The 27,852-nt window shown below is 45.1% G+C and overlaps 1 protein-coding gene across 3 annotated transcripts in view; it reads right to left on the bottom strand.

Annotated features, from left to right (window-relative positions):
* Positions 1-27,852, bottom strand: part of NEDD9 (neural precursor cell expressed, developmentally down-regulated 9) — a 203,905-nt gene that overhangs the window by 23,345 nt on the left and 152,708 nt on the right. For all 3 annotated transcript variants that reach the window (XM_008262389.5, XM_070074409.2, XM_008262388.5), the window contains one exon: positions 11,264-11,710. In XM_008262389.5, coding sequence (XP_008260611.3) covers positions 11,264-11,710 — 447 coding nt within the window. The remainder of the gene's footprint in view (positions 1-11,263; positions 11,711-27,852) is intronic.

Genomic DNA, 27,852 nt, shown 5'->3' with positions numbered 1-27,852 from the left:
AAGGAATCAGATAAGGGTATCTGGATCATAAAATTCTAGTGAAAACCATTAGAGAGAACCTGGCATCACTCACCATGTCATGGTTGAGGGGACTTAAGTGCATGGGGTTACCCAGCCTGCTAGTGACAGGAAAATAAGTGGGAGCATTGGTCAGCTGGCCGAGCAGCCAGTGTCCTTTCCTTAATGTCCTGTTGCTGACACTAGCAACACACATTAGACATTTTCTAGAATCTACCACTTCTCCTGTTAATCCAGACTATTCTCCATGTCCATCCACAAATTCAACCAAATTGCATTTGTTCTGAATATATAGACCTTTTTTCTTTACCATTATTCCCCAAACAATATAAGTAACAACTATTTACACAGCATTTACATTGTATTAAGAGATATAAGTGATTGAGAGGTGATTTAAAAGTACATGGAGGGCTAGTGCCGTGGCTCACTTGGTTAATCCTCCGCCTACAGCGCCGGCATCCCATATGGGCACCGGGTTCTAGTCCCGGTTGCTCCTCTTCCAGTCCAGCTCTCTGCTGTGGCCTGGGAAGGCAGTGGAGGATGGCCCAAGCACTTGGGCCCCTGCACCCACATGGGAGACCAGGAGGAAGCACCTGGCCCCTGGCTTCGGATCAGCGCAGTGCTGGCTGTAGCAGCCACTTGGGGAGTGAACCAACAGAAGGAAGACCTTTCTCTCTATCTGTCTCTCTCACTGTCTAACTCTATCTGTCAAAAAAAAAAAAGTATATGGAAAACATGCACAGGTTATATGAAGATACTATGCCATTTTACGTAAGAGACTTGGGTATCTGCAGATTTTGTACCCAAGCAGGGGTGGTTGTGGAATCCCCTGTGGAAATTCATGGGTGACTGTACTTCCAAAGAAAGCCATTTCCATATACAAGAAGCACAGCTTGAAAGCTGGGTATCTTATTTATTTATTTATTTATTTATTTTGGATGCCTTGCCTAGCCCCTTTTTTGGATGACTAGCCCCTTCTGGGGAATTTAATTACACCTTATTAAATGAAGTTATCCACTTGGAGCAATCTGAAGTTATTGTAAAGGACAGTATTTCCCTACAGCAGAGAAAGCCAACATAGCAGTGTTCAAGTGGTGCCCTAGTCCTGACATCACCCAAGGACCTGCTCCGGACCTTGGATCAGCCTGCTCTGAAACTGCCCACTGTGACTGGGTGACAAAAGCATCCATGTTCCTAGATCCAGCCTCCCTCATTGCTGAGGCCACTGCCTGGGTCTGAAGTGGAGCCTTCTGCAGCAACTGTCGTTCTTCCCGGCTCACAGGATGCTTTCGTGTGTCTAGGGTTCTGAGGAGCAGGAATTCTCATGAAATGTCTAAATATGTCCTCTTATTTTAGGGCTTTGCAACATCAGCCCTTAGCTGGGATGTAAAAATCATCCATGTTGGAGTCAAACAGATGTGGGTTCTATCCTCACCATTCCTAGAGCAAGTGGGTTTACTTCTCATGCCTTCGACCTTCCTCTGGGCTGCTGCATCCCCTAAATCCAAAGGCTGCTGGGAGCATTAGATGGCATTATATGTCTGATGTCCCTAACATGGAACCAAGACTTAGAGGCACTTTAAGATCAGCTGCCCCATGGGGCCTGCTCTGTAATGCAGCAGGTTACAGCCATGGCCTGCAGTGCCACATCCTGTATGGACACTGGTTCAAGTCCCAGCTGCTCCACTTCCAGTCCAACTCCCTGCTAATGTGCTTGGGAAAACAGTGGAGGATGACCCAAGTTCTTGGGCTCCTGTACTCATGTGGGACACCCAGAAGACACTCCTGGCTCCTGGCTTTGGCCTGGCCCAGCGTGGTCATTGCAGCCATTGAGGAGTGAACCAGCAGATGGAAGATCTCTGTCTCTCCTCTGTCTGTAGCTCTGTCTTAAATCTTAAAAGGATCAGCTATCCAACACTGGCTCTAAAATTACAGTAGTCCCTCTTATCCATGATTTCTCCTTCTGCTGTTTCAATTACTTGTTGTCAACTATGATCCAGAAATATCACTAGAGTGCCATGAAGAGTTAAGGTATTTTGTTCCAAATGATATATTTTACTATTAGTTATTATTAATCTCTTACTATGTCTAATATAAATTAAACCTTATCATAGGCATGCATATATATATTATGTATATGTATATACACATACACTTATGGTTCAGTACTATCTGCAGTTTCAGCCCTCACTGGGAGTCTTGGAACATAATCCTTGCTGATAAGAGAGGACCACTGTATCCTGCAGAATGAGAAGGAAGCAGTGAATAACTTAACACAGCTAAAGGCTTCATAGTCAACTGGTAGTAAATTTAAAACAAAAAACTATTCCAGGGGCTGGTGCTGTGGCGAAGCGGCATCCCACATGGGTGCCAGTGGTGGCATCGCATATGGGTGCCGGTTCTAGTCCCGGCTGCTCCACTTCTGATCCAGCTCTCTGCTATGACCTGGGAAAGCAGTGGAAAATGGCCCAAGTCCTTGGGCCCCTGCACCCACGTAGGAGACCCGGAAGAAGCTCCTGGCTTTGGATTGGCCCAGCTCTAGCTGTTGCGGCCAATTGAGGAATGAAACATGGATGGAAGACCTCTCTCTCTCTCTCTCTCTCTCTCTCTCTCTCTCTCTCTGCCTCTCCTTCTCTCTCTGTGTAACTGACTTTCAAATAAAATAAATAAATAAATAAATCTTTAAAAAAACTATTCCAATAAATAACTGGTTAACCATACCATACTTTGAGAAAATAGAGAGTTATCAGAATTATTCAAATAAATTAGATGTGATTAGGTTTTGCAAAAGGCTTCTTTACTTCAAAACCTGGAGTTAACTTCTGACTTTAAGAAAGACACAGTGAGGTCCGTGACACCTGTACCTTAAACAGGGACCACACATCTCAGGAAGTGTCTTGACAACCAAGTTTAGGGCACAGCTATTTAGAACCACAAGCTTCTGATTTTTGATAGCCTCTAGATTTGAATTTTGTACTCAAACAAGTCTCTGTTTAAAGATGTGTTTAGCCTGAGGTTTGCACAGTGGTGTAGCAGGTTAAGCCACAGCTTAGCAGGCCTGAGTCCCATATCAGAGTGCTGATTTGAGTCCTGGCTGCTCTGTCTCCCATCTGGCTTCCTGCTAATGGGCCTGAGATGGCAATGGATGATGGTCCAAGTACTCAGGCTCCTGCTTTTGGCCTGGCCCAGTCCTGGCTATTGTGGGCATTTGGGGAAGTCCACCAGCACATGGAAGGTGTCTATCTGTCTCTGCCTCTCTCTGTCACTCTGCCTTTCAAATAAATAAATAGATCTTTTAAAAAGAGATATGTTCAACCAGTATTAAGTCTCAATTTTATCATTAAATACATTTATTCTTTTCTCTCCCCTACAAAGAGTGTTACCCATGTAGTCAGACATAATACTACACGCAGTATCTCACCTACTCGCTCTGATAAGCAGAGTCACTTAGCATGAGATCATTGAGAAAGGAAGATTAGCCTCTGTTTGCTTTGGTGTGGATTCATACAAAGTTACTAATGTACTCTTTGCAAATATGCACTATCCATGAGTATTATAACAAAGTACAATTGAATTCAAAGGCTTGGCTCTGACCACACAGATAAGACCTTTGTTCGTCACTGCTCATTCCAGTGGCGTGGGTGACTCGGCTGGGGAAAGACACTTCTCAGTTTCAGACTGAGCTCAAGTCCTGCCTTTCAGGTGCTCAAAGACCTCCAGTTTTGTAAGCCTTAAAACTTATCATGACTTTCCAGGGGAGAAATTGAGGTTGAAACTTCAGTTTTTTGCATAGCCCCAAAAGTCATATGTTGAAGGGGTAAATTCACTTACATTAGGATTATGCTTCAATAGAAATGTACAGTTCTCTTGTTTTTTAATTTATTTACTGGGAAGTTAGAGAGAGAAAATATTGATCTTCATCTGTTGGTTTACTCCCCAAATGGCTGCAATGGCCAAGGATGGGTCAGGTTGAAGCTAGGAGCCAAGAGCTTCTTCCAGATTTCCCACAAGAGTGCAGGGGCCCAAGGATTTGGGCCATCTTCCACTGCTTTCCCAGGTGCATTAGCAGGGAGCTGGATCAGAAATGGAGCAGCCAGGACCTGAACCAGCACCCACATGAGAAGCTGGCACTGCAGACAGCAGCTTTACCCACCATACCACAATGTCAGCTCCCAGAAATGCACAATTCTAAAGCTGTCATACTTGATTGAGTTTATAAGTGGAGAAGCTGAAGATACTCACTGTACTTGAAGTACTTTTCAAGGGGTGTGTTGGGGGCACAGAACTAAAGGAAGTGAAGTGTAGTCAGAGCTGATCTTCTCTGGGAGCTTTTGTTTCCTCTAAGTCTTGTGAGTAGATAAATCATCCTGCTCACGTATAGCAGTGAGTTGGCTGGTAGCAGAGTGCTGCTCTGGGCAACCAGATTGCACAATCCCTCAGGTTCCAATAAAGGAAGCACTTGATTCCTTAGCCAACAGCCATGGATGTGTGTGCGTGTGTGTGTGTGTGTGTGTGTATTTATGTGCGTGTGTGTAATTTGTGATGACTCAGTGTCTAAGAAGGTATAAACGTAGTGGCTAATCTATTTCTGAGTCTTATATTACCTTTCAGGAATGGGCCTGGAGACCTGGCTAAAACTTTTGAATCATTTCCTGCCAACATTTGTGCCCTATTTTGGAAGGTTGGAAATGCTCTTAAAGATGATGTTATGGGTTCTTGTTAAATAGTAATATTATTTGAGTTTTCCAAGTGCTATCACATGTAGTACCTGTCCCAGTCTGGTCCAATGTACACATTATAATGGCAGGCCACAATATTTTATTCACTAGAGATAGAGATGATAGAGAAAGAGAAAGTGCAAGCAAGCTCCCATGCGTTGGTTACTTCCCAAATGCCAACAACAGTAGGAGCTGGGATGGGGTCAAAGCCTGGACCTGAGAATTCGGTCATGGTCTCTCATGTGGGTGGGCAGCAGGGACTCAACCACTTGAGCTCACCACCTGCTTCCTTCCATGTATACATTGGCAGGAAGCTGGAAATGGAATCAGAGCCTGGACATGAACCACGATGGGATCCCAAGCAGTGTCTTACCTGCTGTGCCCAGTGCCTCCCCGGCTGTTGCATCTTTTAATGAGCCCCTGAAGTCCCTTGTGATCAATGAGTTGTACAACATGTTTTGGGCCCAAATAAGAGGGAGGAACTGGTGGTTTGCAGAGAGATGGCTTCATAGAGAAATGCTACAACGAGTTTTAACGAATTAATGGGAGAACACAGGTAGAATAGAGGGGCAAAACATTCTAGCTACATCATAGTCTATGCAGAGGATCCTCTGCTGCTCACTGGAAAAAGTCTGGTTCTCCTCTATAGGTGACTGCAGAAGTAGTAATTAATCTTGTCTAACTTGGGCAAATTGCGTGAAAGGCCCTCAGACAAGCCCAACTTGACATTACTCATGCTTTGCTTTGGGCGATCACTTATTGTGTATTGATAATTATGATTACACAAAACAGGTGGCGACATTTGCAGAGGCCCTTCTAGGAGAAAATTACGACATGTAATGTGACACCTGCCATACCAGATGGTAATGAGCTGGATGGAAGAGTTTGAACAGGGTGATGATGGATGACTGATAAGATCAGAACTACCTTCCAGATAACACATGAATTCAGATTTAATGTAATTATGCCCCCACATCCATAGGGTCAACCTCTGTGGACTCAACCAACCATGTATCCATAATATTCGAAAAGCCATGCATCACTAATGTTTTTAAAAATTCCATTTGTACCGAGCTTTTGTTTTCTTGTCATTATTCCCTAAATAGTTTGCTATGACAACTGTTTGTTTAGTATTTACATTGTAGGGTGTAATCCATCTAGAGATGATCTGAAGTTTGTGGGAGGATATGTATAGGTTACATGCAATAATTATGCCTTTTTATAAATGGGACTTGAGAATCTAAGGATTTTGTTATCTGCAGGGAATCCTGGAACCAGCTCTCCATGGATACCGAGAGACAGCAGTAGTTTGTTTCTGTCTCAACCATTCAGTCGCTGTGTGTTGATACTCTGCTATGTGCCTGGCCTAAAGCAGTCAAAGGACTGCTATGGCCCTGCCTTAATGGAGCTTATCAGGTAGCCCAGGACTGAGTTACAGAAGCAGGCAATGCAAAATGAAGTCCAGCAATTAGAATAAAAACGGTATGTTCAAAAGCTAATCAAAGACACACATCAACTCCCCAGGCAGATCAAGCATGAAGCCTTTGAACGTGGGCAGTTTCCTGGTCTCTGAGGCAGTGAGCTGAGGCTATTTCAGACCTTTTGGACATTTGTAGGCTCCACCCCAGGCCAAACTCTCATATTAAGTTGAATTTTTGCTTTTAAGAAACTGAAAACTTTTTGCTTTTTTTTCTATAACACAGCTTTTCAAATTATTTGACTGTGAACAATTCATTTAATTCAGAATTGCCTGTGAGTTCTTGGCAATCACGATGCATATTTAGAAATCTTTGCAAAGTGAGAAAAATCTAACCTACAAATTATTTTCAAATGTAAAGAAATAGTTATGAGCCCTAACTAACAACTCATGAGGCTGACATGATGCTGTATCCTAGACATCTGTTTAAATTTTATTAATTTCTATTTTGCAGTTTTGGAGCCAAGAGTTTTTTAATGGCAGTCTGCCTGCCATGGCTGGAGGATAAAACGGCCCTGCACACAAAACCCATAGTGAAAAAGGCTGATGAGATTAAGTGAAGGTGTCAGGGTATATGGCTTCCAGAGAACTCTGAAAATTCTTTCCAAGCTCTGTAGAATTTTTGTAGAACCAAAGTGATAGTCACACATTCAAAGGGCACAGCATACAGAAGTTCATGGAAAGTAAGTATTATGGAGGAGCTATGCATAGATTTAAATACTTTTGCACCTAAATAACTATATTTTTAAATATTTTTTTTTTATTTTTTTTTTATTTTTTTTATTTTTTTTGACAGGCAGAGTGGACAGTGAGAGAGAGAGACAGAGAGAAAGGTCTTCCTTTGCCGTTGGTTCACCCTCCAATGGCCGCCGCGGCCGGCGCGCTGCGGCCGGCGCACCACGCTGATCCGATGGCAGGAGCCAGGAGCCAGGTGCTTTTCCTGGTCTCCCATGGGGTGCAGGGCCCAAGCACCTGGGCCATCCTCCACTGCACTCCCTGGCCACAGCAGAGGGCTGGCCTGGAAGAGGGGCAACCGGGACAGAATCCGGCGCCCCGACCGGGACTAGAACCCGGTGTGCCGGCGCCGCTAGGCGGAGGATTAGCCTAGTGAGCCGCGGCGCCGGCCTATATTTTTAAATATTAAAAAAATTCTTAAATTTTTATTTAAAAGATAGAGAGAGACAGACAGAGACAGACAAAGAGAGATCTTTCATTTGCTGGCCTATTTCCCAATGCCTATAATAGTGAGGACAGGGCCAGGCCAAAGCCAGGATCCTGGAACTCCATCCAGGTTTCCCATGTGGGTGGCAGGTTTCCAAGTACTTGAGCCATCCTTTGCTGCCTCCCAGGGTGCACATTAGCAGGGAGCTGAATTGAAAGCAGAGTACCTCAGACTGAAACCAGGCTCTCTGACATGCAGAATGCCAGTGTCCTAAGCCACTGCACCAGATGCCTTCCCCTAAATTTGTTTAATTTCACTTTCCATAACTTTTTGAAGCCCCCTTTGAAGCAGTAAAGTGTTGGTTCCTCCAGCATCTTCTAAGAAACTAAAATAGGTCCCATGCTATTGAAACTATACCAAGAAAGGAAAGAGAAATAAGGTGAAGGGAACTCATTTTTAAGCCCCTGCCATGCTAAATGCTTTCTCTAATATTTTTCATTTAATTTTCATAATAGCCCCGAGGGTGGCTATGATTATTCCCATTTTACAGATGAAGAAACCAAAGCTTAGAGATAGTCAGTGACTTCCCAAGGGCCGTGCAGCTAGGAAGAGGTAGAACCTGAGCCTCAGGCCTAGCACTAAAGTCCATGCTGCTCCCACAACAGTCATGCTGTCCTGGTGGCATAAGGCTGGGGATGATGTGCTGTCTGTCTCTCACTGGATGCTGATTTCGTAAGTGTGACTGCCAGTGAATGGGGTGGGGTGAAGAGGGTGGGCAGAGCCTGGAGACCCCAGCGAGAATAACCAAAGTGAAAGAAGACAGAATTCACTGTCTTTTTTTTTTTTTCCCCCTCTTAAGTGATTCACTGGTAGAAAAAAACTGGGATGGATGAAACTTCTGACACCCACAGTGTAGCAACATCAAGGGAATTTTGAACCATGGAAAGTCCCAGATCCCAATCAGATTGGAACATGCCCAAGCCCTCCATGGCCCCCATACAGTGTTTCTCACAGTGTAGCCCTGGATCACCTCCCATGGAACGTTTCAAGGAGCTCAGTAAAATGCAGATGCCTACTGGAAGAAGAATTGCTGGAGGAACGGTCCTGGAAATCTGCATTTTTAACTTTACCTTTCCTACCTCTGTCAGTTACTCTATGTTCATCAGAATGTTTAAACCACATTTTTGGTGGTTTAGAACAAGATTCCATGGCCTCCTCATGTCCTTGTTGAATAATTTGTAGGGACCACAGCGTAAAGTACCAGGAACATCTAGTTCTGGGTCCACTCCCATTGTACAGATAAGAAATTAGAAAATTGCTTTATTTAGTAAGTCAGTAAAATTGCTAAAATGAGAACTCAAAAAAAAAAAAAAAAAAGGGTGGGGTGAATCCACCATGCCTAATCTCTGCTGCACTGGGATTATGTCTTGGGGCCTTGGCTTCAATCACTGTTGGGATTTCCACCCACTGGGAAAGCCCTATACTGAGGAGGAGGTTGCCAGAAGTTTAAAGCAATAGCTCTTATGTGGAAGTTAATAACATCACCTTTTAGCAGCTCAGTCACCTCCGCTATTATAAAGGCAGGAATGGAGGGGAGGAAAAAGCGAAGGAGGGGAAAAGAAGGGAGGGAGGGAGGAAGAAGATGGAGGAAAGGAAAGAGAGGGAGAGCTGGAGAGAGCATGAGAGAAGAGAGGGGTAGGGAGAGTAGCAGGCAACCTGGCGACGGAGAGACCTCACTGAAGGTGCTTTCCAGGGGAGGTCAGGATATCCTGGCCAGCCCTTCCCAGCATGGCTGTTTCCCTCCATGCTCCAGGCATTCCTTACACCCAGTGCCCTAGTTGCATCTCCTGGAGGTGTTGGTAGAGGTCCTTCCCCAAAGTTGACCTCTTCCTATAGAAGGTGCCTATCTTATGCTAAACACAAACTGTTCCACTGACTGCAGAATTTATACAACCTGGCCACCCCAGCACCAGTGCCCCCTGACATGCATGCAAGGGAAGGCAGGTTTCATTTTCTGCCCCCTAAAAGGAGAAGAGAGAGCCAAGGAGCAAACGTGCAGTGCAGCCCCGGCACACACAACGGGAAGTCTGAAGTTTCAGACTTCTCAGACTTGGAACCAAAAAGGTTGAGTCTCAAAAGGAAAACATGTCACCTCCCTGCCAAAATAAACTGTGATGAAAGTCTGGACCCACCACTCTCAGCCAAGCATTTCCTGCTGTGGCCTCCCCCCGGCTGCCTCGCACCAGCTCCAGCGAGGGGGAGCTATTTTTAAGGTGCAAACAGCCAGAACTAAGAATGAGAGAAGTTATTTATTTATAGTTACACCTTTCAACTGGTCTCTTCCCCTCTGGAGACAGAGGTCAGGCTTGGCTTTCCTTTTGAATGTGAAATTGCTGGGGTGAGAAGGGCTTTGAGAGGTCATGGCTGAGTGTAGGGCCGCTAGCCAGGGATCCCTGTCCTGGGTCACACAGGTGGGAATGCTGTGCACTACCACTGCAGTAATTCCTCTGGAGGAACACGCACTGGACTCGAGTGACACATGCACTCTTGAGCGTGTTTGGAAAACCAGACTGTTTGTATAAAATGTGATTTGAAAACGCATCAGTGGTTTTGCCATTTGAAGGACTCCAACAGTAAATCCTTTTTCTTCTTGTATTTTCCAACAGAAAATTTCAATGTCATGCAAATAGATATTCCCTATCTTATATGGGTTTGTAAATTCAGACTTTGTATTAGGCTGACTTGAGGCAGGGTTAAGTTGACTTCAAGGAGGGCTCATCTGTTTTTGTAGGCTACAATTACACATGCTGTTGCTGGCATCCAACTGCATTTTTGCTTTTGTCTTTCAGGGACATTTTCTTGTCATGTTAAATTAATCCATTCTTAATACCAACTCAAAGGACTGTTTAGAATTTGCAGGAAGATCCTTCCTTTGTGACGTTCACAAAAGCCTCCTCATGGTTTTGGTTAGTACCCTCCTATGTGCACTGACCCTCTTTTCTTCACAGCATCCATCCCCACCTGACGTTACCATGTTCACTTACAACTTCCCTTCTACAACATAAGCGTCACAAGGGCTTTTTCCCTTCTTTAACTCAACACCGCATCACAAGCATCACAAACATACTAGATGCTCAACATTCATTATTCAATGAACACACTTCTGTTGAGCTCATACTGTTACGGCATCTGGGTATTGAAGATGTCCCCCATAAACTTTTTAAAAAACTCGATTCCCCCCTAAATATACAAGCTCCAGTATTTTCATCCACTGCCCTAGGCATGATTACAGCTGTGAAGGGCCAAAGGATGGTGTCCTTCCACAGTCACAGGTGTGTGTGTGCTTTCAGTGAGTCAAACTCTAAGCTGACAGTGCTGAAGAATGAATTGGTAGGCATGTCCTACTCCCAGCTTCCTTACTCCCTCTATTTCTGGTGGGTTCTTTGTGCTGCCAGGCCATTGGGGTCAGGATTCAGCTTTTGACCAGGGTAGGATCATTGCTGCACATTATGCTTGGATAAGATTTGGTGCCTTATATCACTCCAGGAAGAAATAGAAAAGACTAGAAACTATTTGAGCATAGATTCTAGGTCCAGAAGACCTATCAGAAAGATGGGAAGAAACAATTTTATGGTCTTGTATGAATCACAGTGACATAGGAACTTTCAATGGCTGGGGAATTAACAGTAATTAGCATAGGGTAATTCTAGAAAGTTTTGCTGACTGATGGATAGCAAAATGATACTATAATGATGCCTACAATAGAATATTTGGTCTGTTTATTTCTTGGTGGCTTCTAGTTATCCTTTTGATAATATTTCTATTGCTTCAAGTGCAACGGCAAAAATAAATAAGTAGGAACAAAATTCCAGTTAATCAGTTACTCACCTTTTTACTTAAGTGCGGCCCATTGGTCCCCCCAATGCTTCTCTGTACTGATGGTGGCACTTGATAGACATCTTGTTCTTGGGTCCCATGGCCAGTGGGTACCTGGTAAATCCCCTGGTTCTGGTAGGATGGTGGCACCTGGTAGGTGGTGTCACGAGGAGCCGCCTGGGGGTTTGGCATTTGATAGCGCTTCTGCTGGCCAAAGCTCTGGTGCATCAGTGCAGGGGTAGGCTGGTCGTGACTGGAGGAGGTCTCCTGCACGGGACCGATGAGAAGCTTCACCCGGTTGCCGGGCACAATGCCTTGCCGCCCGTGTAAGGAGCATAGCCACCATCCTTCCAGTCCCCCAGTGTTCTGCTCTATGACAGTCAGGATGTCCCCCTTGCGAAAGGCCAGTTCTTCAGCACACTCTGGGACATTGTCATATAAGGCCCTTGCCATAAGATTCTGGGAAGGAAGGAAAAAAGAGAAATCGGGTTAGGATATCAGCTCAGTCCCTTTAATACTGAAAACCATGCTTTTATGGAGAGGCACACTTGCTGGAAAAAAAATAACTCGGAACAATAGCCTGTAAGGAGAAAAACAGATGGTGCAGACAAAAGACAGATACATACATACTGTGTCTGCCACCAATGACATCAGACTGCCTCCTCGGAAAAGCTCACAAACCAGAAGAGTTCTTTCCTCCGGCAGAGGAGACCATGCCAAGGAACTATGAGTAGCACTGTTCAAGAGTCGGAGAATGCTCCACTGCACAGAACATTTGTCTTCCTTTCTCAAAATGAGTTTAAGGGGGAAAACATACCCCAAGCTGTTCAGATGTACCACAATGGGCATGTCTCAAATTTTCATATACTGGGGGGAAAGAGTTGAAGAAAAGCCCAAATAGCACACTGCAAATGGCATTTGGATTCGGTGTTGAAATATACACAAAAGCATACTTAAGTGTGCCTTGGCAGGGCTTAAAGAATCTTATTCTCAGATGATGAAGAGGTCCTTGGGTGGAGGAGAATCTCTAAGCAAGGCATAGACATCTGCTATGGTCATCAAGCAGAGGGCATAGGTGATAGTAGACCACGTCTCCAAAGCGGATGGCCGGGAGATGCCAACTCTTTCTCTCTTGATATTTTACTGACCCCTTTCCTGAGGGCCCCTGCTCCTCTTCTCCCTGCCACTTTATCACCTACTTCTGGAATCTTGCCATTCATATCTGAAAGGCTGTGCTTTCCCCTTTCATGGGCCCACACCACACTCTCCCTCTGTACGAAGGCCTGCCTGTCTGGCACATTGAGTACGGAGCAGACAGCCAAAGTAGGCATTCAGCAGAGAGCGGGCGGGCAGGCTGGGCTGACATTCCTGGATGCCTTTCAAAGGCTCTGAAGATTTCAGTTCTTGGCGTCAGTTAAGTTTCCCAGCATGCTGGCAGCCATCACCGCATGCCTGCCCCCTTCCCAGCATACAGAGAAGTCGGGGAACGGTGTAAATTCATTGCAGGCACTTGGAAAATGAAAAGTGATCTCTCGAGTGCCCTGTTCAGGCGTTTGGATGCACTTAGCGTCACTGTGGTGGGGCTCAGGGATGGGAGAAAGCACTACTGATCGAGGGGAGCGTGTGTGTGACTGTATTTCACGCGCTGACATGTGTGGCATTTGGAGCTCTTGCTGTTTGGATTAGAAATGTGGATTCGATCTTGCAGCCTCATGCTTTTCGTTTCTTTAGAGCTGCTGTGTATTAACTGCCCACCCCCCTTCTATGCCCATAACCACCGGTCTCACATTGTCTGTTCTTTGCGCTCTGGTTAGTAGTTGGGAAGTGATCCAGTTCCACTACTGTTAGCTCAGCTCCTGTGACTCATGGCAGCCACTTAAGGAAAGGAGATACAGTCCCAGAGCTCAGCGCCCAGGAAGCTTTGTGATGTTCTTCAAGAAGTTTGAAATCTTTATGAATTCTGTGACAGATGTAGAAATGATAAGAGAAGCCAAAGAGAAACTGAGGACTTGGTGTGTTAGGTGAAGGTTTTACTTAGCAGCTATAGTGTGGGAAACTTTGAGTTTTTTTTTTTTTTTTTTTTTTTTTTTTTTTTTTTTGACAGGCAGAGTGGATAGTGAGAGAGAGAGAGACAGAGAGAAAGGTCTTCCTTTTGCCATTGGTTCACCCTCCAATGGCCGCCACGGCTGGCGCACTGCGGCCGGCGCACCGCGCTGATCCGAAGGCAGGAGCCAGGTGCTTCTCCTGGTCTCCCATGGGGTGCAGGGACCAAGCTTTTGGGCCATCCTCCACTGCACTCCCTGGCCACAGCAGAGAGCTGGCCTGGAAGAGGGGCAACCGGGACAGAATCCGGCGCCCCGACCAGGACTAGAACCCGGTTTGCCGGCGCCACTAGGTGGAGGATTAGCCCATTGAGCCGCGGCACCAGCGAGCTCTAATAATGAAAATCTATATAGAGAAAACCAGGTAACATTCTCTCCTGGTTTGTGGAACCATTTAGGGGCTGGTGTTTTGGAGCAGTGGGCTAGACTGCAGCACTGGCATCCTACACCAGAGCTCCAGTTCGAGTTCCAGCTGCTCCCTACTAATGCCCCTGGAAAAGAAGATTTCCCACCCATGTGGGAAATCCATATGGAGTTCCTAGCTATAGCCTGACCTAGCCCCAGCTGTTGTGGTCATTTGGGAAGTGAACCAGTGAATGGAAGATATCTCCTTCCCTCTCTCTCTGTAACTCTGCCTTTCAAATAAATAAAATCTTAAAGAATACATCTTAATCCTAAAGCCTCCCATTTCTTTTCTTCCAGCTTTTGGGTGTGGGAATAGAAAGGTCATAGAGTTAAAAAAGGATAAAACTCTGGTCCTCTGTACCAGAATGGCTTCCAGGCGTTGGCTCTTGCAAAGCTGCCTTGTGATTATAGAGCAGGGAAGGCACTGCCCTCTCTGGTCTATGCCCCTTCCTTGTAGGCCCATTCAACAATTGGAAATGGTTGGTAAGGAAATGGTCCATAAGGAAGGCCCAGGTGAAATCAGAAGTAACAGAGTCCAGGCCAGTTTATGGAGCTGAGGGCTGATAGCTGTGCATTTATATTGGCTATATAGATGGAAAAGAAGAGAAACAGAAAGCAGTGGAAAGGCAATGGGCTACAGCCCTAATCAGCACAAATCAGGTCGAGGCATTCGCAGCTGGGCCACGTCCAACTGCAGAACACCACGAGGCACTGAAGTGGAACACTGCACCATGCTTGATTAGAGACAGTGAATCCCTGTGGGAGAGGCCTGTGGCTGTTTTTTGTCTCCCATCTCAGTAACCTTCCCACCACTTGGTAAGCTGCAGGCTGATGTTTCCACCCGTAGCCTCAAGTGCTGCTTCTGGGGCACAACTTCAGAGCCCCTTGTTGGAGCCATCCTGGGTATCACAGGTGATTTCTCCTGATTGCTTGCTTGCCCATGACTGCCCAGCAGTCCTCCCTAATGGCCATGGATGGGGATTTAGAACCAGGGCATGGTCTGGTTGTTGGTGGCAGGAGCCCCAGCACCCGTCTGATGCCTGTTCCCACACTGATAGATGTTCTTAACCTCGGCTGAGCAGTCGTGTGTTACCATCCAGCCACTCACCTAAAGAGAAGGTTATGCTGCTAAAGACCTCTGGAGATCACCTGGGCACACCGTCCCTGCCCTACAGATGAGGAAACAGATCTGAGGAGGCCAGCTTATCATTTGCCCACAGCCACACTACTGGAGTCAGACATGGAAATAAAAATTGTGATCTTTTGGTTCAGTTGTCTTTCCAGAACTCTAAGCTAGACCTTAGCTCTGCCACACTCCGTCCTTCTAAGTGGCCCAGTTCCACTGTAAGTTCTGAAGATGACCAGTTGTTTTTTTCAAGCCTATGGAATAAATGGGGCTGGGGTCCTGGCTATGTCACTTGGCATACCGCCTCTCCCCTTTGTGTGCTAGCTCCCTCGTCCCTAAAGCAAGATTGCAGCACCTCTCCTGTGTGTTTGCACGGAGGATGCCGTGAGAGAATTCAAGTGGCCATCTGAACACTGCCCGAGACTGACAGCTATCGTGACCTTTTATTTTATTTACTGGTATGTATTTTGATTTCAGATTCCCTACCCATCTTGCTTCCTCTCAATTCTCAATCAAGGATTAGTCCTGTGGTCATGATATTATTATATATGAAGGTACTTCAAAACTTTGGGACAGTGGAATTAAAAGATAAATTTATTTTGGAGTTATTAGGAAAAAAATCCATGCATTTTTTTCATAAAATTCCTTTTTTATGAACTTTTAAAATATTTTTTAAAGATTTTATTTATTTGAAAGGAAGAGTGACAGGAGAGACAGAGAGATCTGAGAGAGAACCTGTTGGTTTACTCCCCAAATGGGCACAATGGCCAGGACTGAACCAACCCAAAGCCAGCAGCCTGGAACCCCACTTGATTCTCCCACCTGGTGGCAGGGGCCCAAGTACTTGAGTTATCTTCAACTGCTTTCCCAGGCACATTGCCAGGGAACCGAATCAGAAGCAGAGCAGCTAGTACTTGATTCTCTAATAAGGGATGCTGGTGTCGTGGGCAATGACTTAACCCACTGTGCCACAATGCTGGCCCCTCTCTGAATATTTTTGTACATATATGTTTCTTGCTCACAATTAGAATTCAGCAGAACTGTATCACAAAGCAATAGTTATCTGAATAAAAAATACGTTCTGGCCACTGCAACATCTTGTAAAATATCTGCTTTTAAACAGAAATCAGGAAACAGGGTTGCATTCAAGAGAATTTGTGAGACAGTAATACTATTATTATTACTGGATAAATTATGGACAATTCTCATCAGTTTCTGGTAGAGTACAATACATCAGAAGGTAGGGAAAGACATGGGGTAAGGACTGTGGCTTTGAAAATACTTGGTATTAGGGCAAGAATTGGGTAGAAAGATAACAGGCCAACTAGCTTCAGCTGGAATGACAAGTCTCATTCAGCCCTGCACTAACTCATAAGTAGGCAAAACAAGAGTTAATTTTTTTGGCAATAGAAGTGGAGGGACCTTCTCTAGTGCAAAGGTGTGATTCCTTGAGGCCACAAAGTTAGGCACTGATTATCTGAAAATCTTAGAAAAACCCAAAGGAGACAGTTTGCCATTCAAGATCTACTCTTCCTCCCTCCTCCTGCCCACTTGGTATTTATCTCTGGAGTGGGAAGGTCAACACAGAAACAAATCAGGGTGAGATAAGAGAGCTATGTAATTCTATACACGTTGGATGGTTAGCCTCCAGAGATTGGCAATTAGCAATATGTAAACCCACAAGCTAGAGCTTGGCAAAGCACCAAGGCAGTTGGGGCACAGACCTTGAAAGCCAGAAAGAACGTTAAACAATTATAGTCCAACTCTCTCACTTTACAAATGAGAAAAAATGAGGCCCCAGAAGTTAATGATTTGCCAAGTTAACTGGCAAGAAGTTTTCATAGCTGTGACAAGAATTCAAGCCTCCTCTGTCCAGGTCCAGCACTAGGATAGTATTTAGTGAGGTCAAAGACATCTGCTAAGAAAGCTGTAATCAGCATTTAGGGTCATGACCCTGATCAGAGGGAACCCTACTTGTAGCAGCCTGTTGAATTGGCCCTCACCCCAAGTTTTCTCGAATCTTTTTTGGACTTCCACGACACCACTTCTGGTTCTTACTCTTCTCTGGAGCACTCTTCCTCCTTCTCCATCACAGATTAGGCTCCTCCCCACCTCCCAACTCCCAGCTGCCTTAAGTGATTATGTTCCCAAAAGGTCTCTCCTGCATTGTCTTCTCTCATGCACGCTTGCTCTCTAAATGAAACCTCCTCTGTGTGATGGCATCTGAAGGAGCACACAGAGAATATGTAGATCCACAGCTCTAGCTGGGATATTTCTTCTGCATTCCATTCCCTTTTTCCAGTTGCGCAGTGGGATTCTCATCTCTTAACAAGTGCAAAAAGTCTTTCTCCTGCTATGCCTGTTTTGGTTAACAGCATGGACATAGTAAGATCATCAGAGGCTGGATGAGTTTCTTCACAACCTGAATCTCCATCAGCTGGACTGTGAGTTCCCCTCACTACCATTTTTTTTTTTTTTAAGATTTGTCTGTCTATTTGAGAGGCAGAGTTACAGACAGAGAGCGAGAGAGAAAGAGAGAGGTCCTCCATCCACTGGCTCACTCCTCAAAAGGCTGCAAGGGCAGAGCTGAGCAGATCCAAAGCCAGGAGGCAGGAGCTTCCTCTGGGTCTCCCACATGGGTGCAGGGGCCCAAGGACTTGGGCCATTTTTCACTGTTTACCCAGGCCATCAGCCGGGAGCTGGATCGGAAGTGGAGCTGCCAGGACCCGAACCAGTGCCCACATGGGATGGTGGTGCTGCAGGTAGAGGCTTAACCCACTGTACCACAGCACCAGCCCCTTCCCCCCCCCCCCCCCCCCCATTCTGAACTCAAAAACTCACCAACTGTTTTCCTGGAGCATGGCAATTGCTTCCTCACTGCCTTTCCAGCACTTAACCTCTTCCCAGCTCAAACCAACCTTGCACTTATCCAGAGTAGTTACCATTCCAAAGTCTCCCTGATCATTTCCTCTCCAAGTTCTCTGCCACTGTCTTTCTTTACAGTCCAGCTTGTACTGTCCCATTCTAGATGCGAACTCTGTAAGTTCAGGGATGCTGTCTAATGCCTTTTGCATTTCCAGAACTTTAGCATAGTGTCTGCAACAAAATACACATTCATTAGATGTTTGCTAAGTTGAAATGGATTCTGAACTCCAATTTCCTGCAGGGAGAGTGAAATTGTTTTTTTCTGGTGAACTCAGTGAGGCATTTGGTTAACATTTTCAGATGGAAGTGGGGAAGATGAACTAAGCAGAAAGCTAAATGGTGTGTCCAAGTCGCTCAAGCCTAACAGCCAGAGAATATGGGAGACAGAGCACAGGAAGGTGCCTGCCCCTCCCTATTATAACAGGACAATGACGCAGATGGGGGGCTGACCCCCCTGAACCCAGTGCTTGCAATCACTGAGCAAACAGGAAGGCCAAGAGGAACTGACCATCCCAGTATGATGAAACACAATGGCCTCTTTAAGAGCTGTCTCTCTCTTCAGTGTAGGTGACAGAGCCCCATTCAGATTCCTTGCCAGGACCTTTGGGTTCTGCTGTTTCTAGTTCCCAAGCTATGCCTGGAGAGTGGGAAGAAAATACTGTGCATTTGGCCAGAGCTGCAGAGACAGAGAGCTCTTGGTCACGTGAGAACTCCTACCCTTCCACACCCCCACCCCCACCCCCACCCCAGTTCCTCCCCCCTCTTTTTTTTCCACCGTTATCAAAATGTCAAGAAAGCTTATTACTCTACTGCCAGGGAAACTATCTGCTTCTCCCAATACAGAGAGGTGTGACGTAGAATTTCCATGACCATTCATGCTGTTCTTTAAAGAGAAATGAGACACAATGGCTGGCATGCTATTCCACTGTGACTGATAGCATCATCAATGGCCCAGCTTCCGCTGATTATTTTTACTTCATTCTATATTTATTGTGCAGGAGATCCTGCCAAGTCCTCAGGGCTGCCTCATTTGCAGTGACACGACTTTCTTGCACCCAAACCATCCCTCCCAGTCCAACCTGAGCCATGGATTCTGGTGAGCTCTGTGCGTGTGGACACATGCACACAGAAGACAGATGCTGAGAAACAGACGCACTAAAGGAAATGGTCATTGTCAAGGAAATCAGTGCTAAAGGAAGCAAGCGGCCGGGGATGAACGTCAAGGTCAGCCTCAGGGCACCTTGGGGAAGAGAAAGAAAAGCTCCTGTGCTGTTGTGCCTGCAGACAGAATCCACTTGGCTCCAGTTTTCTGCTCCCTCCCACCATCACCCTTGGGATGGGTCGGGGGGAGTGTGGGCTTTCTCTATAGAAGGAAACAGACATGGTCAGAAAACATGGATGTCAATTCTTAAAATGGCATCTGAAGATGTAGAATGCTGGATTTTTTTAGTTGGAGCCTCCCAAGATTGTTAAGTGGCAGACACAAAGCTTTCAGTAATGCTTTTCAGAGGCATGGACACTTTTCACTGGGGCACCTGAACTAGCTCACAGAAGACAACAGCAGGATCCCATCAGGTCCCACTAATCCATCATACTTCTGATCTCGGGCAAAGAATGTTTAGCATTTCCCACAAGACTCCTCTGGCAAATAGACTATTTCAGCAAATGATTTCTGTTTTCTGGAAGGTGCTTCTTCTAAAGTCCTGGGATGGTCATGAGCTTACATGAGCATCTTGGGTCCTCTTTGAATCTGTGTCATTCACTTTGCCCCAAATTCCCAAGTTGTCTTAGATTTCCCACCTTCATGACCTTTAGCTAAATCATTCCTCTCCAAGAGTTTTTAAAGATTGGTTTATTTGAAAGGCAGAGTTACAGAAAGAGAGGGAAACACACACACACACAGAAGGGGGGGGAGGGAGAGAGAGAGAGAGAATATCTTCCATCTAACTGTTTCACTCCCCAAATGGCTGCAATGGCCAGAGCTGATCTAAGCTAAAATTAGCCTGGAATACCATCTAGGTCTTTCACATGGGTGGCAGGGGCACAAGAACTTGGGCCAGTTCCATTGCTTTCCCAGGTGCATTAGCAAGAAGCTGGATTAGAAGTAGGGCACCTAGGGCTTGCCCCTGTGCTCCCTTATCAGCTGTTACTGTTTCAAGCAAGGGCTTAATCCACTGCACTGCAACACCAGTCCCCCTGTTGAGCATTTGTGAGTGGGAGATACTTTAAGAAATGCGAAATTAGACATGTTCCCCACCTTGGCCAAGGTAGTCTGACATAGAATGAGACACTGTTAACACTCCTACATGCACTGTGGGCCAGTGCCCTGTGTGTTTGCCCATAAGGCTCCTGAATTTGGGAATCCTAACATCCTTTCCATAGTGGGCTGTTCCTGTTTGATGAAGGATCATTTGGAAGCCAGCATGATTTTGTTGGCTCATATACCAAAGTGACGTTACTTCTTGAGAGCTAATGAAAAGATCAGATGCTCATTGCAAATCTGGATTTTTGGATCTCATGAGAAAGTCCTATCTGGCCAGATAGGGTAACATGATATGGACAGCGTAGCTATGAGATTAAAAAGCATTTCCTCAAATGCTAGGCTGGTGTCTCCCCTTCACTTGAGTGAATGTCATCTTTCATTCCTTTATTTAAGGTTCTGAAGGTTAGAAATATTTCTGTGCTTTAATTTGTTTACTGTGAAGCCAACAACATACCAGAACAAATACTTTGCTTTGTATGAAATGGGTTGGTAGGTAGCCTGCATGTATGTATGTGTGTGCGTGTGGAATGCCATGTCAACTTCTATTATTTCTTGGTCCTCAGTAGAAGATGAATTTGATTACTGACAGTATTTAAGAAAAATCACAAGTCTGATGATCATAAATAACATTATTTATGTATACATACACTCTACATATACATATACAATCTCAAGAGTATTAAAGAAGGTGGAAGAACAGCTAGGTCTCCATGCTTCTAAGAAGCAGAAGTCACTAGTACCTTGACCAGAACTGACTAGAATAGAATTTTAGAGTAAGAAGGGACTATTCTAAGCCAATGGCATCGCTTTGTAGCTCAGATTAGATTAGCAGCAGACCCAGAGCTAGTGTCTGCTTTCTCTCTTCATCTAGTTTCCCACTGGACCAGGATGCCCTTCCTGAGAATCTTCTCTGTCTTGGAGTTTTGCGTTACTGCTATGAAGCCTTGGAATTTACAAGCCTTTGTTCCAGATTGCCTGGTTTTGATAGATTTTGGTACAGTATATTGGCAAAGGATCAAAAACATGGAGCAGGCACAAGCACTTTTCATGGTTCTGTCCCTAGATAAATCTGACAGGCGCCGTATAATGATGAAGGCCGGACACCCACTCGCCCAAAAGATAGGTTTTATTAACAATAAAATAACCACCTGGATTTCAGCCAACATTACAGTGTTGGCACTAGATCATATCTATCTGCCTGTCTAGACAAATGCCTCTAACATCCAGGTACTTGGGGGGAGAGAAATGAGAATTAAGTTAAGAAGGAAGAGGAGATTTCAGTCCACTGTATTACCGTGTATTTCCAAAAATGATATCATTTCTCAAAAGCTAAAATACAGCGGTCATATCGTCTACTAAAGTACTTAAAAGAAGGAAAGGGGCTGCCTATTTTTACATTTCCTGTCTATCTTCCTGCACCACGGTATGCAGTCCAAGTTTACATTGAAACCCATACCAATACATCTACCTACTGGCAACGACTGTCTCCCAGCCAGAGGCCGGTTGATGCCATCCCTCACTGGAACTCTTGTAGATGCCACCTGGCCTCGGTTTGGTGTCTGATTTTTGTTTTCTACTTAACCTATGAGGTCCTTGAAGAGTTTTAAAAAATCAGATCCAAGCTCCTTGCTGGGAGATGTGTACGGCCACGTGCTGTCAGCACAGCAGCTGCGGAGCCATCTCGAGGAAAAGCTTTGTAAGCTGCAGCTTCTGAGCTAGAAGCAAGAGGAGAGATGGCAGGGCAGCTGGAACAGAAAAAAACCACGGAATGGAATTGTCCGATGCCCAGGTGTATAGAAAAGCTCTCACACATGCTTGCTATGGATAAGAATGAAACCGTGACCTTAATGGCCCATTTCTAAATGCATGTTAGATGATTAGATATACATGTAGAGAGAGGAAGACTTTGAAAACTTCAGATTGTCTTAGAGATGGTTTGATGGTTTCACATTTGACCTGAGGCAGACTCTGTAGTTCTTAGTATTTGTGTGAACAAACTGAGGCCGAGCTTGTCAGAGGAAGTGACTTGGTTAAGACTTACTCCATTGAGATTAGCTTCAGTTGTGATAAAGTGATGGCAAACACTTCTGTGGGAGTGGAGTATCTGTTTCTATCAGATAAAACTCATGAGGCGATAATTTTTAAGCAAAAGAGAGTAAGCCAGATGTTCCCAACCAGGGGGGATTTTGTTCCTCCCGGGGACAACTGGCAGTGTTTGGAGGCACTTTTTGGTCATCCCCACGTGGACTGTGTGTGTTACTGGCATCTGTTGGGCGAGGTCAGGAGTGCTGCTAACCATTCTGCATTGCCGAGGACAGTCTTCCCACATCAAAGAATTATTGAGCCCTAACTGCCAATAGCGCTGAGGTTGAGAAACCCTGGGGAGAGGAATGGGCAGTAGACCGAATTAGAGGAGCTGGTCTCAGTCCTCATCCTGTAAGACTCAGGACCGTGCAGTCACAGCCTTGGTGCCTCTGTCTCCCATCCACGCCGTGAGGACGATAAACGTGTTCTTCATAACGATATTACAAAGATTCGTGAAGTTATATATGTGAAACACTGATTTCTTCAGAAGGAATGGTCTCTATAAAATCAGAGCAGTCATAATAACTGTGCTCTGATGAGCTCATGAAATCGTGTCTTAAGAACTATATTCCTCCTCCTCAAAAAAGTTCCTCCGGGAAAAGAAAACAAAACAGAAATGATCTCATCATGATTACACCTGCCACACCAAAAAGCAGACACAGTTCAGAGAAACAAAATTCTTTCCCTTCAGCAATGAACCAGGCTGCGTCTGTAATTAAGATCTTAATAAGGAGGTGAGAGGCCTGATGCCGGCGCTGTGGGCTATGAGGCCAGAGCTACCTGCCAGGTTTAAGACAAGAACAACTGAAATGCAATCCCCCTCACTGCTTAATGTGCTCAGGTGTTCCAAACAAGCCTGTATTTCAAAATGGGCTTGCCTTCACTTCTAAAGATGCCTACTTCTTCAAGGGACTAGAAAAGGAGCCCTTTATTATTCATGTGTAAGTGTTACTTACGACTTTATCTGGAGAATTTGCCTAAGCCCACTTTTTTAAAAAGCCCCTGCATATTTTCCTGCAAAAGGCCACCATAAAGGAAATGGGGCGATGCCTTCAACCATCCATGGGTCTCTGGAGCAGCTCATGGTGTCCACAGAGCAACTGTGTGCTCGTGAACTTTGCAAGGAAGTGCCCTGTTTCAGATACCCTTCCCATGGTCATACCGCAAGTCCCAGTTGGGGGCTTATAAGACATGGGTACATCCCCCAGAAATGACATCCGGGGGAACTTTGAAAACAGAATCTAAAGCTAAGTTTATCGTGGTGCCAAAAAATTTTTGAAATCCATGCATATGAGGGGTCTTCAGAATGTTGATGGAAAATATTTTGAAACAGTATATGTGAATTTCAAGTTTTTTAGCACCAAAATAAACATTTAAGTACATTTTCCCATGAAGCTTTTGAAGCACCCTCTAATTTGCTAATGCGTGTTCCTTGATTGAATTTAGGGTAGGTACTGCTTAGAGCCCCTGATTCAGCCAGTGTACGTGTTTTCCATGACAAGATGATTCTTATCAGAGCAAGATAGAAGCGTCTGTGCTTCTGAATAGCCGCAAGCCCAGCCTCACAGTGAATGTGGTTGTCAGGAGAAAGAAGGCTCTTGGGCCACTTGGATTTCTACTGTTCCTTTACTCAGCCCCATCCAAGGCCATGCTCATCACACGAGTTCTAAGTGAAGACACAGGACTGGAGTTCTATCCCCAGACTGCACTCCAGGCAAAGAGGGTTTCAAAACAGTGCTTTAGCCATGCTGTTGTGATAATGCAGCACACAAGCCTATTTCCTGCCAAGCTCTAAGATGACTTGCAACAGGAACAACCAAGAAAACCTCACTGACAGATGACTGACATGTCCTGGCACTAAAGACTCTGAACTCCAAGAAGGCTGGAGTAGAGTCTGAGAGTCCACTTTGGTGCCATTGCTTGTGTGCTGGCTTTGTCGCTTTGGTTATCTGGGGGAGGGGGTGGGGGTTGTGGGTGGCAGAGAAGCCCAACTCATACTTAATCAGTAAAGTGCAGAGCCTTGGAGACAAAGAAGCCTTGATGAGTATTAAGTTAGCCACATCTCCTGGGAGAGAAGGGTGCTAAATTGAGGGTAACAAGTTGATAACCACAAATCCATGAGATGAAGGCTAACTCAGAAATTACTAAGAGATGACACAGAGTTTCTGCCTAATGAGAAAAATTAGGAAAAATGTTAATAACACATCATGCTGCCTAAATATGATTAACTTAAGTAGGACAGAGATCTGGTTCCAGTCTTAGCCTTGCATGTATTTTGATCTGGTCATCACAGTCTTCTACTGGGCGTCACGGTTAATCCCATACATAAAAGTGATCTTCAGAAAGTTCATGGAAAGTGTGTATTACAGAAGAACTATGCAAAGATTTCAGATTTTTTTTTTGCAACAAAATTAACTTATATTTTCAAAAATTTTTCTTTTTCGAGAGAGAGAGTGAAAGCGAGTGAGCCCAACAATTGATTCACTTCTCAAATGCCCACAGTGGCTGGGGCTGGGCCAGGGCTGAAGTTGGGAGCCAGGAACTTAATTCACATCTCTCATGTTGGTGTCAGGAATCCATTACTTGAGTCATCACCTGCATTTGCAGGAAGCTGGACTCAGGAGCTGGAGCCAGATACTGAACCCAGGAATTCTAATGTGGAACATGGGTGATATCTTAGCCACTAGGCTAATCACCTGGCCCTGCATTTATTTTTTAATTCAATTTTCTACAGACTTTTGAAGCCTCCTGGTGTGTATATACACAAACACACAGAGTAAAGAATTAAAATTAATTTCCAGAGGGAGCTATCAGCCAGTTTTTTTGTTTGCAGTGTTTGTACTTTCAGATGTTCATGGTTGCTGAATCTTCATTTCTGATCAACACAAATTATTAACATCTCACATTAGCAATATTTTGGGTAATCTTACAACTACTACCTTGCCATGAGAAATAGCGGTCATCATCACTATTCATGTTTCCTAGAAAGCCTTTCTACCATCCCTAAATCCACCAAGAGTACGTTGTTTTCGAAAACTATCTTCCGAAGAGTCAGTCTTTAAGTGGGAAAGGGTCACCAACAAGGCTGCTATCTGAAAATGAAGACTCTTCGGGAAGAGCCTTTTGCAGCTGTGATGGTCCCCAGCCGTGAGGAGTCCTCATTAGCCAGAATTACCACAGGGACACGACTGGAATGTCCAAAGTCAATAAGATCGAGGGGGTGTTGTTGACCATGTATAAACAGGGTTTTTTTTCCTCTTGTCCCCTATCCATGCCCATCCTCTTTGCAATCATCCATTGCCTAGGCAACTGGCAGCTATTCTCCAGCATTTGAAATTGGAAATGTAGTATTTCTTCCCAATGGTCGTGTTTAGTTTGTCTTGGCAAACAGTCCTGGTAATTAAGCCTATATGTTTCTGCAGTGTAGGGCCGTGGTCCTGGTGGTTGGCATTTTTCAAGCCAATTTGTCTAGGTTTCTTTCTAACCCTAAAATGATCTAGATACAGAGCACCAAGACCCCTGGCTTTGCATTGACGTCACTCTGACAGCAATGGAAGAGGGGCAACATCTACCCTGAGCTTCTCATCTACTCCCCAACCATCTTTCCTGGATTTTCTTTTGCTTTTGTTAATTGACAACTTTCTCATTATTATTTTTGTTACAGGTAAACAATTCAGTGAATGTTTCCTCTTAGACGTTTATCTGTATAATGCTCCTCTGTGTCTCCATATGTATGAATGCATGTACGAGGGGTCTTCAACAAATCCATGGAAAATGTGTTATGAAAAAACTTCACATGGTTTCAAAACAATTTCTGCACCAAAATAAACTTTCTTTAGATTCCATTTTACCAGGAAGTTTTTGAAGTTCCTCGTGTATTATATCTTTGCAACTCTGATAAGCCAGATGCTATCATTCTCATTTTTAAGGGAGGAACTGGCGATCTAAAATAGCTAGCTTAGAATTACCATTAGGAAGTAACAAAAGTGGGATTTGGAACAAAATCCATGTCTTTTCCACTGTGCCGGTGTTAAGATCCTTTTAAGTGGCTATCAACATCAACTCTCATAGGCATTTGTTGAGTACCCCTTTTGAACAAGGTCCTGCAATTTCAGGAATATCAAGACTTATTAATAACAACAGAGAAGCCAAGTCAATGATACATTACACTCAGGGGCTTGTGCCAGAGGAACGCTGTGTGGTTCCCTTGTCTGGGATCTGCATTTCTCCCATACACCAGGAATACCCAGGCCCCAGGAATACCTCACATACTCAACCAGCTTAATTTACTACCTGGGACTCGATGTAATCACCAACTCTTGAGTGATACAGTCCTTCAACATCTTCTGCACATTTCCTATACAGGAGATGCTGTATACAGGGAGAGCTGGAGCCAGCTAGCACTGTCTACCCGTATACCAGGAACCGTGGGACGCACTCTTATTTTCATATATCCTCTTGGGCATATTACCTGTGTCTTGCAGATAAAACTGAAGCTCAGAGAGCTTAACTTGCCCAAGGTTACAGCGTTTAAAGCCCCAAGATGCAAAAATGCCTTTGTCCGCTGGTGCCATGGCTCACTAGGCTAATCCTCCGCCTGCGGCGCTGGCACCCCAGGTTCTAGTCCTAGGTGGGGCACCGGATTCTGTCCCGGTTGCTCCTCTTCCAGTTCAGCTCTCTGCTGTGGCCTGGGAAGGCAGTGGAGGATGGCCAAAGTGCTTGGGCCCTACACCCGCATGGGAGACCAGAAGGAAGCACCTGGCACCTGGCTTCAGATCGGCGCAGCACGCCAGCTGTAGCGGCCACTTGGGGAGTGGACCAACGGAAAAAGGAAGATCTTTCTCCTTCTCTCTCTCTCTCTCTCACTGTATAACTCTGCCTGTCAAAAAAAAATGCCTTTTTCCAGCACCTACAAGCTATGGTATCTCTAATATAAGAGCTTATAAGACCAAGTTTCTGCACCCTGAGGGCTTAACAGATCTAGATCAGACTTTGAATTCTGGGACATGTCTATCAGCCCACCTCCACATACAAAGGGCAAGTCTCTTGTAAAGCTGGACTGCCTCAGAAGGCGATGTAGGAGAATTATAGGTGCCCTTTAGATAGTGGGTGCTTTGAATGAGTGAGGTTAATAAGTAAGGCAGTGCAAACAGAGGAGGGCAGAGGTGAAAAACATAAAGCCTATTTTAGGGATTATAGGACTGCCCAGGAGGCAAAGGTTTAGGCATTTGATTGCTTTTATGGAGTGGATGAGGAGACATTACTAGTGGGAAGAACAGATTACTCAGGTCACGTAGGCAACAAATGGGAGCAGTAGGGGAACAAGATTTCCCACAGCAGAGTCGAAGGAGAGGCAAAGGAAGGGGTACAGGATGTGCAGTAGGGGGAGGTAGTTCCTGCAGGTGCGGGAGGTGAACCCACTGAATTTTGGTGTTGGAGAGGCATAAGGAATGCTTGAATGAGGCAGTGAGAGCCAGTCAGGTTATAAAGGCACAAAAGGGGACAGTGTGTTTGCAAAGAAGATTGAAAAATAGGGAGAAAGCCTTTTTGCTTTGATCAGGGATGAGGGGAGAGACAAGAAGCCACCAAGAAGTTGTGAGAAGAGGACTGAAGTGTATTCCAGCAGGGACGGCAGAGGACCCTGTAACATGCCGCACACCTTGTAAACTTGGTGTTGTCAGCACACTTTCGGTTC

The sequence above is a fragment of the Oryctolagus cuniculus genome, chromosome 5, assembly GCF_051225735.1.
Source record: "Oryctolagus cuniculus isolate XC-2025 breed Fujian yellow rabbit chromosome 5, ASM5122573v1, whole genome shotgun sequence".
NCBI lineage: Eukaryota > Metazoa > Chordata > Mammalia > Lagomorpha > Leporidae > Oryctolagus > Oryctolagus cuniculus.
This window is presented reverse-complemented; position numbering and strand designations above follow the sequence as displayed.